This window comes from Cydia amplana, chromosome 9, assembly GCF_948474715.1.
Source record: "Cydia amplana chromosome 9, ilCydAmpl1.1, whole genome shotgun sequence".
Lineage (NCBI taxonomy): Eukaryota > Metazoa > Arthropoda > Insecta > Lepidoptera > Tortricidae > Cydia > Cydia amplana.
Genome location: NC_086077.1, coordinates 313,738 through 331,009, shown reverse-complemented (window position 1 = coordinate 331,009; position 17,272 = coordinate 313,738). Strand labels below are relative to the sequence as shown.

The 17,272-nt window shown below is 38.9% G+C and overlaps 3 protein-coding genes and 1 non-coding gene across 4 annotated transcripts; 3 read left to right on the top strand and 1 right to left on the bottom strand.

Moving 5' to 3' along the window:
* Positions 1-561: 561 nt before the first annotated feature.
* On the bottom strand, positions 562-1,717 carry LOC134650881 (phosphomannomutase). The gene has a single exon (XM_063505817.1). The coding sequence runs from the start codon at positions 1,329-1,331 to the stop codon at positions 582-584; it is 750 nt and encodes a 249-aa protein (XP_063361887.1). The 5' UTR covers positions 1,332-1,717; the 3' UTR covers positions 562-581.
* LOC134650880 (N-sulphoglucosamine sulphohydrolase) lies at positions 1,480-7,262 on the top strand. Its single transcript, XM_063505816.1, has 10 exons — positions 1,480-1,613; positions 2,698-2,827; positions 3,081-3,217; positions 3,883-4,039; positions 4,446-4,620; positions 4,840-4,903; positions 5,073-5,384; positions 5,798-5,970; positions 6,476-6,605; positions 7,082-7,262. Exons 1-10 carry the CDS (start codon positions 1,514-1,516, stop codon positions 7,243-7,245), a joined length of 1,542 nt encoding a protein of 513 aa, XP_063361886.1. The 5' UTR covers positions 1,480-1,513; the 3' UTR covers positions 7,246-7,262.
* Positions 7,263-10,989: 3,727 nt separating this feature from the next.
* Positions 10,990-11,093, top strand: LOC134651282 (U6 spliceosomal RNA). Its single transcript, XR_010097102.1, has one exon. It is a non-coding gene; the product is annotated as a U6 spliceosomal RNA (small nuclear RNA).
* Positions 11,094-16,270: 5,177 nt separating this feature from the next.
* Positions 16,271-16,836, top strand: LOC134650636 (small ribosomal subunit protein mS33). The gene is made up of 2 exons (XM_063505570.1): positions 16,271-16,322; positions 16,463-16,836. The coding sequence occupies exon 2, from the start codon at positions 16,475-16,477 to the stop codon at positions 16,823-16,825; it is 351 nt and encodes a 116-aa protein (XP_063361640.1). The 5' UTR covers positions 16,271-16,322; positions 16,463-16,474; the 3' UTR covers positions 16,826-16,836.
* Positions 16,837-17,272: the final 436 nt, after the last annotated feature.

The window sequence follows — 17,272 nt, the reverse complement described above, 5'->3', positions numbered from 1 at the left end:
TCAGTCTAGTGTGGGCTATCAAAATCGCTGCAGACTTATCTAGGTCTAACCCTATCTCTAGGATCTCTAGTAGCAGAGTATGGTCTGGTAAACAACTTGTCAGTAAATAAGAACAAAAAAGACTATACTCATCCCTTTCTTTTGGGTGTTAGTACTAGCGTAAGACAAAGTATGATTCTCTCTGTCTATATTAGAAATGAGACAGTCCAGGGCCAAATTATACGAGTAGTAGCTGCAAGAAACAAGTGGAGACTTGGGTTTTTGTGTTTTAGCAGCTGTCAAAAAGTATTAAGACCAACCAATTTCATATCAAAATGCACCTTATGCAATTTGCCTTATGTGCTTTGTAGCTTGCTACTCTTTGGTTGCAGATTTACCTTATTTGATTTCAATAAAATAAAATAAACCATGAAAAAGTATACTGTAAATTAAAAAATATATTGCAGATTATGTTTCACAAAAGAGAAAACCTTAATTAAATTGCACTTTTACTGTATAAAAAAATATGCTTGTATTTCTACATCACATTTAACCCCCACCCCATTTTTACCCCCCCCCCCATTTTTATATTTAAATCACAATCAAATGCTAAGGCACGCAGCAAGTTGCTCTCTGGTATCCTTGGGAGAGGTGACTTTGTGTCCAATGGTCCTGCCATCACAGTAGATCTCATGGTCATTGCCGCCCGGGTCAGTCTTGTCTCCGAAGAAGTGTATCTCATCAAAGCCTGCATCCGCCACATGGTTGAGGCAGTAGGTTTTATCCCAGCCATTAGGATACACGTCTATGCTGATCTGCCCTCCCATGGCAAATGTTAGATTGTAATCATCAAATTCTTTCTGCAGTGCATACACAAATTGCTCCCTGACCTTGTGCTCCGCATCATATGCAGCAAACTGGTCCCGCTCCTGCTGGCTACAGGACCGCCCCACAGGACAGAAATTAATCAAACCTGTCCGGAACTCAACAAAGTTACCTCTTTTGACTGGCAATTCTATCTTAGACATGTATCCTAATGCGAAATTGATCAGTTTCTGCAACTTTTGCTCACCAACATGGTTCAAAATGCTTTGTTTACTTTGCAGCTCACCATTTTTAAAGTACATTAGACCATTTTCGCAAAACACGTAGTCAAACTGAGACATGTGACGCTCGCCATTCATCTGCTCTAGGATTTTCGAGTAATCCGAGCCACTCACCAGCCCCACGCGCGCGTGTGGCTTCACTTTGTCCAGGAGGAATGATAACAGGTCTTCCGAGATACTTTGCCGCGGTTTTGTGAGCGTTCCGTCCACGTCGAACAAGTATAGTACGTTTTTTCGTCCCGACATTGCGTATTTAGCTCAGATTTAAGCATGAAAATAGTAGTGGTGGTATTTTTCTTTTAAATTTTGGAGGCAAAACAAACCGGTCAATAAGTAGGTCAGGTCGCCGACGGCGGGCGAGCGGCGAGGCGCGGTCCCGGTACCAAGTTGCCAACACTGCACTTCAGTTCGACACGTCAGGCGACGACATGGGCAGCGCGTCGGCGGTCGCGTACGCGTTGTTAATGTGCCTATCAGTCACAGAAACCGTGTTATCAAGTAAACAACGCAACGTTCTTATACTGCTTGGTAAGTGTTATCAGTATTTTTTTGTGGATTTTGCAATATTTACATCAATCCATGGTACAGTAGATTTATTTTGACAGTTCGGTCACGTTTCATTTTACGTGTCGCTGCACAATAACAATTATAAAATATTTTTTCTTTTGCGCTAATGAAAATACATCGAAAAACAAATTTGTATTAAAGTAAATAAATGACTGAACATTCTTAACTATTAAGATGAAAGTTTAATATAACCATTCTTATATTTAACTCAAAAAACTTAAATGTACTGAAACAAACAACCTCGAACTGAAAAGTAGGGCTAGCATGATGCCAATATAGTAGTATAACACGATAAACAAGACATTCGCCACTATTTGACGTAATACAAAGTGGATTTTTAAATAAGTCGGAGAGAACAGCATCAACAGTTTTATCTAAAAACCATATCTTACATTTTTTTGATTTTTTAGGGTTCCGTACCTAAAGGGTAAAAAACGGGACCCTATTACTAAGACTTCGCTGTCTGTCCGTCCGTCTGTCACCAGGCTGTATATCATGAACCGCGACAGCTAGACAATTGAAATTTTCACAAATGATGTATAGCTGGTCAACCAAATCTTGTTAGTAAAAAAAGGCGCGAAATTCAAATTTTCTATGGGGCGATATCCCTTCGCGCCTACATTTTTCAAATTTGCCGCCTTTTTCTACTGTCAAGATCTGGTTGACCAAGTATATCTCTGTTGCCGCTATAACAACAAATACTAAAAATAAAATAAAATAAATATTTAAGGGGGGCTCCCATACAACAAACACGATTTTTTTGCTCAATTTTTTGTTGATGGTGCGGAACCCTCCGTGCGCGAGTCCGACTCGCACTTGGTCGGTGCATAACATGCGATGCATTTTTACAGATTTTAGGAAAATGTACAGTCCCTGATCATATATTACTCTCCTACTCTTCTCAAGAATCAATTTTCTACGTTTATAAATTTTATAATAGGTATATACATGGATGATAAACAAAATGTTGAGGACGACAGAAATATTGTCTTTTAAGCCAAAATTTCTAAATGTATTTAATAAAATGATGTTTTACATGACTTAGCGGACGATGGCGGATTCGAGCTGGGGGCGTACAACAACAAGATCTGCCAGACTCCCAACATCGACGCTTTGGCGCGCCGCAGCGTCATATTCAACAATGCCTTCACTTCCGTCAGCAGCTGCTCGCCCAGGTCACTGACTTAATACTCATGTTTTATTTTTATATCAACAAGACAAAACCTATGTCGAACAGGGAACCAATGTAGTTTCAATGAAAGTGAGTAGAGTTCAAACTTCTATGAAATTATGACGTATTTAAATAACACTTGCACAGTCTGTGCTATGAAAATTGTTGTTGGAAGTTTACCTCTCCAGACAGTCCCAAATTAAACGTGTCTGCTACCAAATAAATTTTACCTTTATTTTTCTTGATATTGCTTACAGCCGCGCAGCATTGCTAACTGGCAAGCCGAGCCATCAAAATGGCATGTACGGGCTGCACCACGGCGTGCATCACTTCAACTCCTTTGACAACGTCACTAGCTTACCTAATATACTTAAGCGCCAAGGAGTATATACCGGTGAGCTTGTCTGTCTGTTTGTTTATGTAAAACGTGTAAAAGATAAGACAAATTCATGCTTCTAATTTGACAGATGATGTAGATGGCGCTGTCCCGCTCTGTACATTAAAAAACTGGAGGCAGAAACTCTGGTTGACAAAATTACAGCTTGGCAAAAAAGAGTAGAAATTAAAAAGTGACAACACTGTAGTGTCGTCCCATTTTCTTATATAAATTGGTTTGAAAGGGACGACACTACAATGTTGCCACTTTTTAATTTCTACTCTTTTTTGCCAAGCTGTAAACATTTGACAATTTAATAACCACAAACCTTATGATGAGATAAAACGCCATCTATTCCAACTGTCAAACTAGGGAGCACGTTTTTTTCTTTAGTTATTGTTATTAGTTATTATAGCCTGACCAGTAATATATGATAATTGTCAAGAGGGCGCTGTTATTCTCATGTATAGGGTGACAATTCAGTGTAGTATGAAAAAATTAGTTCCAGTGAAATTCCGCAACATGGCGCACCCTCAATAGATCCTGGTTCACCTATACATCTCTAACTATTATAACACAACTGCCAACTGCATGTACCTACGAATATAAAAATATGCAGTGCACATTTTATCCACATTGATAAACGAGAAACGTATGCGTCATGTTGTTGTTATCTTCTTCAGGTATAATCGGCAAGAAGCACGTCGGGCCAGAAAGCGTGTACAAGTTCGACTTCGAGCAGACGGAGGAGAACAACCACGTGAACATGGTGGGGCGCAACATCACGCACATGAAGCTGCTCACCAGGGCGTTCCTGCAGCTGGCCAACCAGGAAAACAAGTAAGACAAGTATCAAATTATATTCATGGGCTACACCGCCACTTACGTTAAATATTTGTATGCCTCATATGGCCAAACGTGGAGCTCCTAATTGTATGTACCTGCTGAGCGACAAATAAACGTATTGTATTGTATTAAAACGGGTTACTCTCGTCCAGTTTCTGTCCAAACGACATGTATTTAGATAGTTTCTCCCTTCCTCTCCAATCGCCGTCGTGGTGAGCTGCAGCGCCTGCAGCTCGCAGCATGCGATCAGCCGATTATACAGCAAAATATATCGATACTAATAATATTGCTGATCCTTACGGGTGTTTTGTTTTTCGGCGCCGATCCGAACTCCTGACTAAAGGTAGGCAGCGTTTTTCTGCCCACATTTGGTGATCGCATCCTGTTGTTTGTTTTGCAGACCATTCTTCCTTTACATCGGGTTCCACGACCCGCACCGCTGCGGGCACAGCACGCCGGAGTATGGCGTCTTCTGCGAGCACTACGGGACCGGCGAGCCCGGCATGGGTCGCATCGCGGACTGGACGCCCTGGTACTACCAGTGGGACGAGATTGAGCTGCCCTTCCATATACAGGTACCCATATTCAGTACTTTTATCACAATGAGCTATAGCCCATCGTTTACTATTAGCCGCTTAATAGGATGTCTAGAATGCTATTCTGAAAACCTGAGAATTTGGATACAAAAAAGTAATGTTTGAAGAACTACACAGCGCCGAGTTCAAAATTTTAGTGTGATAAAAACTGGTACTGTGATAGATATTGTTAAAATTAAACGGTTTAACCATTTTCAGGACACAGAAGCAGCCAGAAGAGATGTAGCCGCTCAGTACACTTCCATGTCGAGGCTCGATCAAGGTATTAATCTTGTCTCTTATTACGAGTACCTACATTACTATTACTGGATATGACTCGGTCTACGCAATGTATTTGAACATCGGCTCCGGGATGACGGTTTGCATAAAGGCCACATAGTATCAACATTTTTCATGTATTTAAAGGTCTAATTTTATTCGATCTATTTCAGGCGTGGGTTTAATCCTCAAAGAGCTAATAGCAGCCGGTCACGGCGACGACACACTGATAATGTACACCTCCGACAACGGCATCCCGTTCCCCTCGGGGCGCACCAACTTCTACGACCCCGGGCTCCGCGAGCCGCTCCTCGTGGCGGCCCCGCGCGCCGCGCGCAAGAACGAGGCCTCCTACGCGCTGGTCAGCCTGCTGGACGTCATGCCGACCGTGCTGGACTGGTTCGGAGTACGCTGGGAGCATGAGGAAAGCAATGATATTTGGCAGGATGATACGCCGAAAAGTTTGCTGCCGATTTTGAAAAAGGGTGAGTCGATTATAGATTGTAGGTTTATTTTGAATTTCAGTTACCTGCCACGTTCTAGTATTATTTTCTACACTCTTAACCCTTCGTATATCTAAGCACTGTTCGGTGCGCATGAATTTAAATCCATTGTTTAATTACAATAGGTTTAAATTTATTCGCACCGATCAGTGCTTAGACATACGAAGGGTTAACACGTGAAGATTAATTAAAAGTTACAAGGATATCAAGAGAGACTATTACCTATAGAGGACAGGACTTAGCAGCGCCACGCCGAATATCAAATGTAGCGCAATTTATAAAACACACGCTATCCTTTGCTGAAGGTGTACTTAGTATGTTATTTTATTTTAGCCTAAAAATTGCCTCAAATGGATAAACCACCGCTATACTAATTTAGTTTCCCATTTGCCCAGAGCCGCCGCCGTCGGACTTGGACGCGGTGTTCGCGTCGCAGACGCACCACGAGATCACGATGTACTACCCGATGCGCGCCGTGCGCACGCGCCGCTACAAGCTCATACACAACCTTAACTACGGGATGCCCTTCCCTATTGACCAGGATCTCTACGCGTCTCCTACTTTCCAGGTGCTCTACATTACATTTTGAAGTCCCATAGAAATTGTTTGATGCCCCCAAAATTTTAAATATGCCAGTGGTGGTCAAACATACCTGTTGGCAAGCATTTTTATTTGTTGTCAGTTCCCTTGGACGTCGGTAAAATAATCAGTTCCAAACTTTTTAACACTGAGTTGTTAAAAAGTTTATAATGAGCGCCTAATAGCTCACTAAACTGTATTCATTTATTGTTATTACGGTTTAGGATGCAAATGTACACTAGATTAATTAATTACCTTGTAATAAAGAACTTATAAAAAAAAGTCAGTTCCCTGGACTATGGGCAACCCGCATAGGTACAAAATAAACATGTTGAAGAGAGAAACATACTTAGTAAGTGCAAAGTCCATCAAAGTCGTACCTAATCTTCGAAGAAGGTTTGATAATAAATTCTAGATTTATAGTAACAATTGGTCAGGGTAACGGTTTGATAGTTTGTTTTATAATAAGTTAATTAAAACCGTTTACTCTCCAGGACATCCTGAACCGCACGCGCAGCAAGCAGCAGCTGCCGTGGTACAAGACGCTGAAGCAGTACTACTACCGCCCGCAGTGGGAGCTCTACGACGTCCGAGCGGACCCCACCGAGTCCAACAATCTACACGGTAATACGGCTCTTCATTACTACATACAAATTAAATACAGAACTTTGTGTTATTGGCGGAGCGTCCAAAGAACTCGATTCCCACCGGCTTGCTTATTTAGAGACCGCTGAGAACTTTATTGTGGAAATCTCTAAGAAACAACAAGCCAAATTAAATCAAATAAACTCCAGCTTACCCAGCGAATATTTTTGACGCGCCGCCATTAAGTTATTAAAAGTTGACTAGCTAATATCACGTCTCGTAAGATAATCATCTTATGTAGGCATCATCTCAAAATACAGTACAAAACGTGCGGGAAATAACGACGACTAATGAGTGTTACCTACTACATACATAATATTGATATCTTATATACCTACGTATTCGGAATTAAATTCCTGTCCTTCTTTTCAAGAGCAAAACCTACTTATTTCCGTCTGTCTTTAACCGACTGCGTTCACTTTTGCAGAAACGTTTTAACAATCGTGACGTTGCAGGTAAACCTGCCTTGGAGCACGTGGAGGCTTCCCTGCGCGAGCGCCTGTCGAGCTGGCAGCGCGCCACGCGCGACCCCTGGCTGTGCTCGCCCGACGCCGTGCTCGAGGGCAGCGCGCAGTGCCGCAGTCTCGACAACACGTTAATGCAGTATTATCCGCGCTAGCCAGTAGAGGCAACATCCTAAAACCCCCTCCAGACTACGTGCGTGGGGTCGATTTTGCTGACTGCGAAAATCGACTCCACACTCGCATTCACGGCTTCGCGCCGTGATTCACGCACGATTGTGGAGGGGGCTTAAAGTTACCGGAAAGCAAGGCGTTGGTTCGCTTATTCGTCAACGAGATTACGTAAATACTCCAAAATTAACATGTCGTTTACAACTAAGGGCCACCCCACATCAAGCGTCTTTCGAGCGTCGGCGTCTACCGGCGTCTGGTCAGCGCTATGGAAAATGACGTCGCTGCGCAGTTGCGTCGAGCAGCGGCCATAGAGTTGTAGACGCCGACGCTCGAAAGACGCTAGATGTGGGATGGCCCTATCGCAACATATCATCTATCAACACATCACGAACGTGCTATATGAAGAGAATTTGTCGCGTGACAAGATGTATGACGAAGTGGTCATGCTAGTCTGATTCTGGTAGGAACACTATTGGCTTATTACGTAAGTATTTGACTGAACATCCAATGTTGGAAAATCGAACAGTCATTTTAATATCTGAGATATCAAGACAATGTCTTCTTTGTGATTAAAAAAAATTAGATAATAAAATACCAATTAGTATTAATGAAATATTTGTGTTTAAAACACAGTGTTCCCAAACAATAATACTCAAATTACTAAAATACTCTTTATGATCTTTATATTAATTAGATGTTTACAATAAGACTTAAAATCCCATAAATAAAAATGTAATAAATGTTGTATGAATGTGAATGTTACTACTATCTACTATACTAATTGATCTGTACTCAAATCTTGCCAGTAGGTATCTGACATCTGTGTCAACTGTGTAACGGACACAGTTGACACAGATGTCATGTCAGATACCTACTAGAATTAGGAGGTTACACTGTAACCTTCTAATTCTAACAATAGTCTGATATTTAAAACTAAAAATATAAAGACCATTTTAATGTATGTTTTAACTTTTATTTATTTTATAATATTTACTGTTTACAATGAAATAAGAATAAAATTTTAACAATTAACAGATTTTTATTTTGTAACTCATAATTAATATAATTCCGAAAAAATATAAGTACAAAACACATAGCTGATAGTTAAAACTTAAACTATGGTAACTTTAACAAACAACAAAAGAAAATAACAAATAATAAAAGTTATTACTCTCTCAGAGTTTAAATACATTCTGCTTCCACTTAATATAAATATGAAAGTGGTATCCAATAAGACACCAAATTATGATTTTATTCTCCCTAACCTACCTGCATTTTTTTACATTATGAGGCTGCGCTTGTCTATTTACACAAAAAATATTTGCAGTAATATGCTTTGCAATAACCAGACCTTGGAACAGGCTTTGGAATATATAATACTTAACTAATGTTTCCTCTTGTTCAGAATTCAGATGGCACAAATAATTAACTTCAACATGTGTTTTTCAATTCTTCCCAATGCTACTAACTATACTTGTAAGAAAATCTACTTTTTGTTAAGTCCTCGGGACCTCGTGTAAGGTGTATTCCCATTTGTCCCTGCCGGGCACAGATGGGAATAGGTGTATCTGGTTAATTTATATAAATCATTCCCATATGTCCCTGCCTCATGTATCGCGAATTCGCGGCAGTTGAGTGGGGTGGGGAGAAATGGGAATACTCCTGCATCCCCATATAGAAGCTTTTTGACCCACAAGTCTCAATAACTAATGCCTATGAGACAACTATTTCATTAACACTGTCTAGTACCTAGCATAATTATTTTAGATTTAAGACTATTGCTCTGCCCTACCAGGGCCCATGTGAAACTTACTTTTACTATGTAACACCAAATGTAACTACCATGGATGCAATAAATAAACTGATAAACTGATAAACTGAGATTACTAATTGCATTGTAAGTCTCAGATAATACCTAGATTTTGCTATACAAATCCTTTACACTTACTGGATAATGTAGGTGGGATTGTAATTAAGTAGTCCTAAATATACCATTTTTCAATTGGCTACGCAGGCTAATTACGCAGGCGCTAGTAATCCTCGTAGAACTCGTTGAGACGGTTGGCCCTCATTGCTAGCTGCTCGTCTAGACCGTGGATGTGCTTTATGAGCTTTTCATTCTTCAAAGCCTAAAACAGAAATAAATTATTGAGTGAATGCGTTCCTGTCCCTGGCAGTTTGAATTGTCATTAGGGACTTCTCATTTTACTCTACTTTATCCACTTTCGTTAAACCTATATTGATACGCCCCCAAAACCTCCCACATTTTGCACAAAAAGTATATCCCTAAAATCTTACCAACTCCTCAATGCTGTCAAGCCGCTTACTCCTCATATACATGGTCTTCAAATACACCAGGACGTAGACATACAACGCGAGCGCCAGAAGAATCACCGCGATTTTTAGCTTGCCCGACCAGACGCCGAACATTTTTCCCTGAAACACCAGTCAATATGAAATGTTTGGTCTTTAGGTGTGTTGCGACTTTGTTAGACTTGTTAGAAAAGCTTACAGGTTTCACGAGGACCGCCGGGACCTCCGCCGCCAGCACAGACATTCAGACAAGCTATTGAACAGTTAGTTGAAAATGTATCCTTGGCCACACCAGCGCGGATGCAAGCTAGAACTGGCTAGAACAATGTTAGCGTTAGCGTAAAGCGAGTTTAGTATTTGGTTAATATTGGGAGTTTCTTTTATTTTACCGTATGATAATTCCTGAAAACCGCGTACTGAAACTATACAATACAGTGTATTTCATACACACCCACTACACACCTTGTTTATTCAATTATCGAGTTAATATTTATTTGCTTTAATTTACAATCAGCGAATTACATCGAAAGAACACAATCTAGAATGTAGTCCAATGCAATAAAGCTCATTATTATTTGTAGATATAGATAAAGATTAATGAAAACATTGAAAACTTTGAGCATCGTGAGAATCTGTCAGTTTACCATGTTTTGACACTTGACAGTTTAAAAAAGTATTTTATTACCCATTAAACAACTGTACCGATATTCGGAACCTAAAGTAATATATTGAGAGTGGCAACACTGTAGTTAGTCGTATTGTCCTTTTCTAGCATATACGTCCATCTCTCTCCCACACCCCCACCACTTCAGGCAGTTGCGTTTGACAATTTTGACACTTAGAAATAAACGCAAATTACCTCATTGGCTTGCTGTTTTTCCATCTGGAAGGTCGTGAAGCTAAACTGCTGGTGAGTTTTTGAATTTGTACCCCAGTTTAGCTGACTATATTGAAAAACAGTTTCTAACGGCTTTTGCCGTTCGAAATAAATATTTAAATTTAGTTGTCCGTTAAACTATCTAGCAAATAAAAATGATCCGGAATAGTGATGTGCAAGTGTTTTCAAAGGCTGCCTGCGCGCACCGTCGCTATGCCAATGAAAATACTAAAATCACATGGTAGAAAACACATCGAGCTGGTAAAGCGTGCACGTGTCACCATTATAATTTAATTTTATTAAGTCTCTTCCGAGTCTTCTTAGTTTAAATCTTTGTGTGTGTATAATAACGGTTGAAATTATATAATACTTAAATGGTGATGTGTGGAGGAATATTGCAAAATTAATTTTTTGGTAATAAACTTGCTGATAAATAACGTGTACCCGAATAGGAGTCGACGATATTTCCGCTCTAAGGGACACAAGGTAACGAACAAACCTACATCGCAAACATTGCATTTATTTTTGTGGAAAGTGAGTACTTCGGCAGTACATAAACTTAAATCTGACTAGACATAGAGAGAGATTAGCATGGCTCTGCGCAAGAATGACATGCGAATTCGTGAAGTATTTCACTCTGTATCTATCAACTTATATCTCTCCAACTAGATCTTTGATTTATGTAGGTAGGTACCTACTTAAATATATAACTTAGCAGGTACTTACAGCTTTAAAGGTTAAGGAAAAGAACTCTTGCATGTAGGTGCTATATGTGCTTGTGTTATTTTGAATTTGAATAACTTGATTATTAATTCTATACGTAACTACATACAAGAGGGTCAATTCTTAAGCCTACTTACCTACCTACATAAATAGTACACTTAAATTAAACGTTTCAAATAAAATCGGAAGCCTGTGACATGGAAGGGCATTAACGATACGGGAATCTTTAGATTGATTCATTGACGAAGACGCATGGTTTGGTTCATATTGTCAAATTATATTAGTTAACTGTAGAGTTAAAGTTTAGTTTTGGCAAATCTGTACGTCACCGTGAATGACACTTTCTAAAAGTGCCTGTTAAAGCCTGCGTAAAGCCTTTCACCTTGTCGAGCAAGGAACCCGCAACTTAGGGAATATTACCCATAAACTCAGGGTATTTGATTTGAATGATACTTATTCTTAAACTTACGTTTGTTATGGTTCCACCTGCTAAGGTGCGCCTAAGAGAATCTTTTATTCGTTCACAAACTAACGTCAAGTTATTTGTGATGAAACCAATATATTATGTACCTATCTAAACCTGCGCAAGGCTGCCATGTTTACACCTGCGTAAGGTGTGCCAAAAGAATCTTTGATTCGTTCACAAACTAACGTCAAGTTATTTGTGATGAAACCAATATATTATGTACCTATCTAAACCTGCGCAAGGCTGCCATGTTTACACCTGCGTAAGGTGTGCCAAAAGAATCTTTGATTCGTTCACAAACTGACGTCAAGTTATTGATGATGATATTATAACCTATGTAAGCCTGCGCAAGGCACGTCAGACATATTCACAGAAATATAAATGATATGGTCATAACACAGGCGTGCGAGTAGACCACAATCACAAAAATATTACAAAGATTAAGTTGTAAATATCTCTTTTTAGAGAAAGTAAAAATGGTTTAAAATAATGTTTTGGCTAAAAATCAGTCGAAATAGGCAAGGCTTCGTTATTAGAGTTTTCATTTTTGTTTACCAATCTATTTCAAGGGTCCCGAACACCCTATTGGCTAAACCCGAAATTGGGCTAATTAACTGTGGTAAAAGTGAAAACTGCTTTCCATTTACATAACATTTCTAAAATTATAATAGGTAAAATAAAAACCTAAGATTCCAGGCCTATCTCGACTCATTTTTATTTTAAAGATGAAAAAATCTTTGCACCCTAATATAAAATTGTGGTCTGGAGACGCTAAGCCTCGTAACTTGGGTGGCATAGATAATACTAAGAGATTTAGTCACCTAATTTCGACTATAAGCCCAGGCAGAATATTGATAATTAGAATAAGGAGTGGTCAATCCTCCAAGGTCCATACAATCTGTGGACTCTAATTAAATCAGACTCGGTAAGCTCACGACACGACAGAGCTTACGATTCCATTCTGAAATAAGCTATGTTTACAATATATATTACCCATGGTGTGAAACAAACAGCCTGCTCAAGGTGTACAAAGGGTCCGTTTAACGGCCCTATAAACATCTACAAACCTTTGAAGTCTAGGCCTGCTACAATATGACAGACTAGAAATAAATACATATGATCCCAATGTAAGAGCAGCTCACAGTTGCATAAATTACATTTGGCTGGAGAGCACTTGTCTTTCAGTTAACATGTTTACGAGTACCTACCTATGTACACGACATGACCAAGGTTACCTACCTTTTTACATAATTATTATATCCCTGACTGCCATGGTATATTAGGAAAATTATCATGTGCTGGCGGTGCTGCACAAGCATGTTTGAAATAAAATATACAAAACTGGCCTAACGGGCGTTTATGAATTATGTATTTTACACCCTTGTGTCTGTATTGTGACCCTGGAAGTTTTAAACCACCTGTATCATAAGTGCTCCTATGCACGGATTAAGTTTATAATAAACTACCCATGCCCTAACCTCAAGGGCAAGTGCTTCTATGCACGGACCAGATACTGTTATCACTTATTTCACTTATCATGACTTGTCATAGTTTGATACTACACGTTTAATAAATTTAAGACCGTGGAATGTACCCACTACAAAAGGTTTTTAAAAATAGTGACTGAATGGTTTGCACGAACGGTTCTAGCACAGTTTCTGGGCGGTCACGTCTAGGGCATGACCCTCTAGTTCTCAATTTATACAAAATTATAGCATTGTGATACTGTTCGCTTTGCACAATAAAATAGGGGAACAGGAGCACGCCTTGCGAAAAGGCGAAGCTATTTTGAAACGCAAACCTTTCAAAAATAGATTGAAATATATAAATAATTATGTTTTTGGTGTGGAACATGTAATTGTACACCCAAACAAATGCAATCATTTATTATATGTTAGCAAAACTCTGCCAAAGTGTTAGTCTGTCTCTACAGTGTAACCTGAAGGCATGAATGCACATGAATCTCTTGAAACATGGTGGATTAACTAATTTACACCCCGTCTGTGTCTTGCTCCTACCAAATCCACAAGTTGAGGACCTCAACCTATCTAGGCACCCTTCTTGCTCGAGACCTGAAAAAATAATCTCATGCAGTCAAGTGTCGGAAAACCAGGTCCACACTCTTAGCACTACCGTGAATATATCTAAGAAGTCTGTATACTGCCTTCCAGGAGGCGGGATGTTAATAGACTAGCCTATATAGTAGGCCAGAGATATAGTATACAAAAGCACACTGGCCCAAATCCAGTAATATTATATGCACTTCAGAATACAAAATAATTGACTATTCTGCGTATATTTGATATCAAAAAGTTACAATTACCTACCCTTAGGTCATAAGGAGGATAAATATACATAAATATCAAATATATTCGACAAAGTGTTGACCCTAGCATTGGATAAAATAGGTTCCTCTTAAACGGCATCTGCGCTGTTGGCTTTGGGCCCACGGGTGCCCGGCAAAAGGTCGGGGACCCCATGGTTCCGCACAGTTATTGCAAATAATGTAAAATCACAAAATAAACACAAATTTTCATTTTGGTTAAAAACAAATATGCGATGAGCTAAGGTTTCGAATTAAGTACCTTATTCTTAATCTGGAAAGAGAAGACTGAATATTCAGAATTAAGCTATGTCTATGAATGGTTTACATAAATTAAGCCACTTTAGCGTTCAGAAACAATCAAGTTTATGTCTACTAGTAGGCACCAGATAAGGTAAACTACTCATACTGCATATATAGACAATAATGAGTACAATTAAGGTCACTTGATAATAGCTAAACATGAATATAAGCAGAATGAGCTGCACCTATACAAATATCATTGATAAAGCTCTGTGGCAATTCTACATTTACCATTTGAACGCCAAGAGCACCAAAAAGCGTCGTAACTAGTGCCCACATGAGTATTATGATATGGCTTAAGCTCTCAAAGTAACCTTCACAATTTTAAGTAAGGTTTGTTTAGGTCCATTAGCTCGCGTTCGCGTTAGTAAAGCGTACAAACGATTAAATGAATTTTATAGCTATAACCAAATAAATAGCTCACACTGGCTCACAGTCATTAAAAGAATTCAGTAAAATCATTAAAAGTATTCCCTATGACATTTTATTAAGTACCTACCCAATATTAACTTTGTGGGTAGTGATAGTGATATAACGAATATTTAAAATATTCGTCTACTTAATCCTGAGGGATTCTGGAAATAAGAAAGGTCTTGTCCTTGTTATATCCTGCAACTGCTTACCTTACTAGATAATTATTATCAAATTTGTCAATAATTGGGAGTTATAAATAAAAACTACTCGAGTACTTTATGATTTTTATCTTTTCATATTTTAATTACATCACTCCATATCACAGATGTTGTATGCTCCCTGAAGAGTAGACTGACTTATCTTCTTTTACATAGTCTCACATACATATAATTAAGTACTATAGCACCCTTGTGGTGACTCACTTATTTTCGTTGAAAATTTATAAGTACCTACATTAAATACGTATATAAAATGGAAAGTTAGTATCATAATATAATGGCATATAAAATTGTATGCTTTACTAAATACCTCTCTCCTCACATGTATTAAAATAAAGGGTGTACTACATAATTAATTAATTAATTAAACACTCCTAATATAATAATATTACATATACATAATATGTAAGTACATGTATAATCACATTGGCTTGGCGTCTTCCCACCACCAGGCGATAACAAACACGTCTCAATATATTACTTTAGGTTCCGAATATCGGTACAGTTGTTTAATGACAGCGTTTTACACAAAAATAAAACGCTAATTAAATAACTTACCATATTCGGAACCTAAAGTTTTAATCCTGCCTGGTGTAAATATGTATAATTTTGAGACAATGAGGTAATTTGCGTTTATTTCTAAGTGTCAAAATTGTCAAACGCAACTGCCTGAAGTGGTGGGGGTGTGGGAGAGAGATGGACGTATATGCTAGAAAAGGACAATACGACTAACTACAGTGTTGCCACTCTCAATATATTACTTTAGGTTCCGAATATGGTAAGTTATTTAATTAGCGTTTTATTTTTGTGTAAAACGCTGTCATTCTCAACATACATTAATAAACTTGGAGGATATAATCAAACGGAGACGCCATGTCTGTAATTTTCTGTACAAAACAGTCTGCCGATTTTTGCGGGGGAGGGGAACGTCAAATGTATGCGTAACGTAAAAATAGCCATGTCAGATAAACGTCAGTCCATACATTGTGTATGACCGTTGGCCGTCTATTTTCGACAGAGGGGAAAGCCTGTTAATGGCTACTCCGTTTAGTTGTATCCTCCAAGTTAATAAATTTCATTTCATTTCATTTTTCTTTCATTTATGCATAATTTTATCACGATACAAGTTTTTGTCGCTCGCGGTCTTTAAGCCGCACCATTCGCACCAAGGTTGCGGTGCCGTAGTCTGTTTTGGCTTTAAAACATCACTAAAAGTAATAACACACTATCGGACCGTGAGAAAAGGATATCTCTTTCTCGCTCTCACTTATGGGTGCGACGCACTAAGGTCGCGGCGCGGTGCGATAGTGTGTTAACACTTTAGAAGTGCAGACAATCAAAACGCCTTAAGTTAAAAAAAAATTTTTTGACAGTGACAGTTTCGTGATATAAGAATTGAGGTTATGTTATTTTTGTGATAAAAGGTATTTGCTTTATTTTTTAAATAATCTTAACTATATTACTATTTAGAAAACAATTGATATACCTATAAATATTGTCCACAAACAATAGTCTATAAACAAATGTCCTTAGTAAGTATTTAACGTAACTTTTATGGTTACAGGACTCCCAAAAAATGGCAACAAATTACGCAAAATACGCTCAACTCATCAAACACTCGAGCAACTACGCGCAGCGAATGAAGCGCCTATCCAACCGCATCTTCGGCGAGGTGGCTATACCCACAAATCCCAAATCCATGAAGGTGGTAAAGATGTTCTCAGCGAAGCCGGTCCACACGAATGAGGAGATCATCCACTACTACCCGCGGCACGTGGAGACGCACGCGCTGGTGCTGCGCCTGCGCGAGTACGGGCTGTTCCGCGACGAGCACCAGGACTTCAAGGAGGAGATGAAGCGGTTAAGGGAACTGCGGGGGAAGGTGAAGGTGTGGCGCCGGTACGCTGACAAGGAGAAGACGGAATAGTGTCGCGTTGGTTACTTAGCTGCCTCCCTCTCCGTCAAGAACTACAATCATTGGCTGTTCAATGTTGGTGCAGTTGTGAGAATTAGGCAGAAGTAATTGTGACATTTGTGTATTAGTGATTGACTAGTTTAATAGTTAATTTGAATATTATATCAGAGGAGCTGTTGTTTTCCAGGCTTTCCACCAGATTTAGTTGTCCCAGTGCTGCATTTGCTATGCAGAGACATTGTTTTGGTTGATGTGAAATACATATTTATATTGTAAATAAAATCTTCTAATGCGAAAAGTTTTATTTACTTTACTTTTAATGCAAGTACAGTACTAGTCTGAATCTATAAAAATTGATCTACTTAAAAAATGATTTGCTGCCATGTTTGCTATACCACTACTGTAAAAACAGTTTTTCTTCGCATTATGGACATGAAAAGCATTTAACAAACTGTCTAT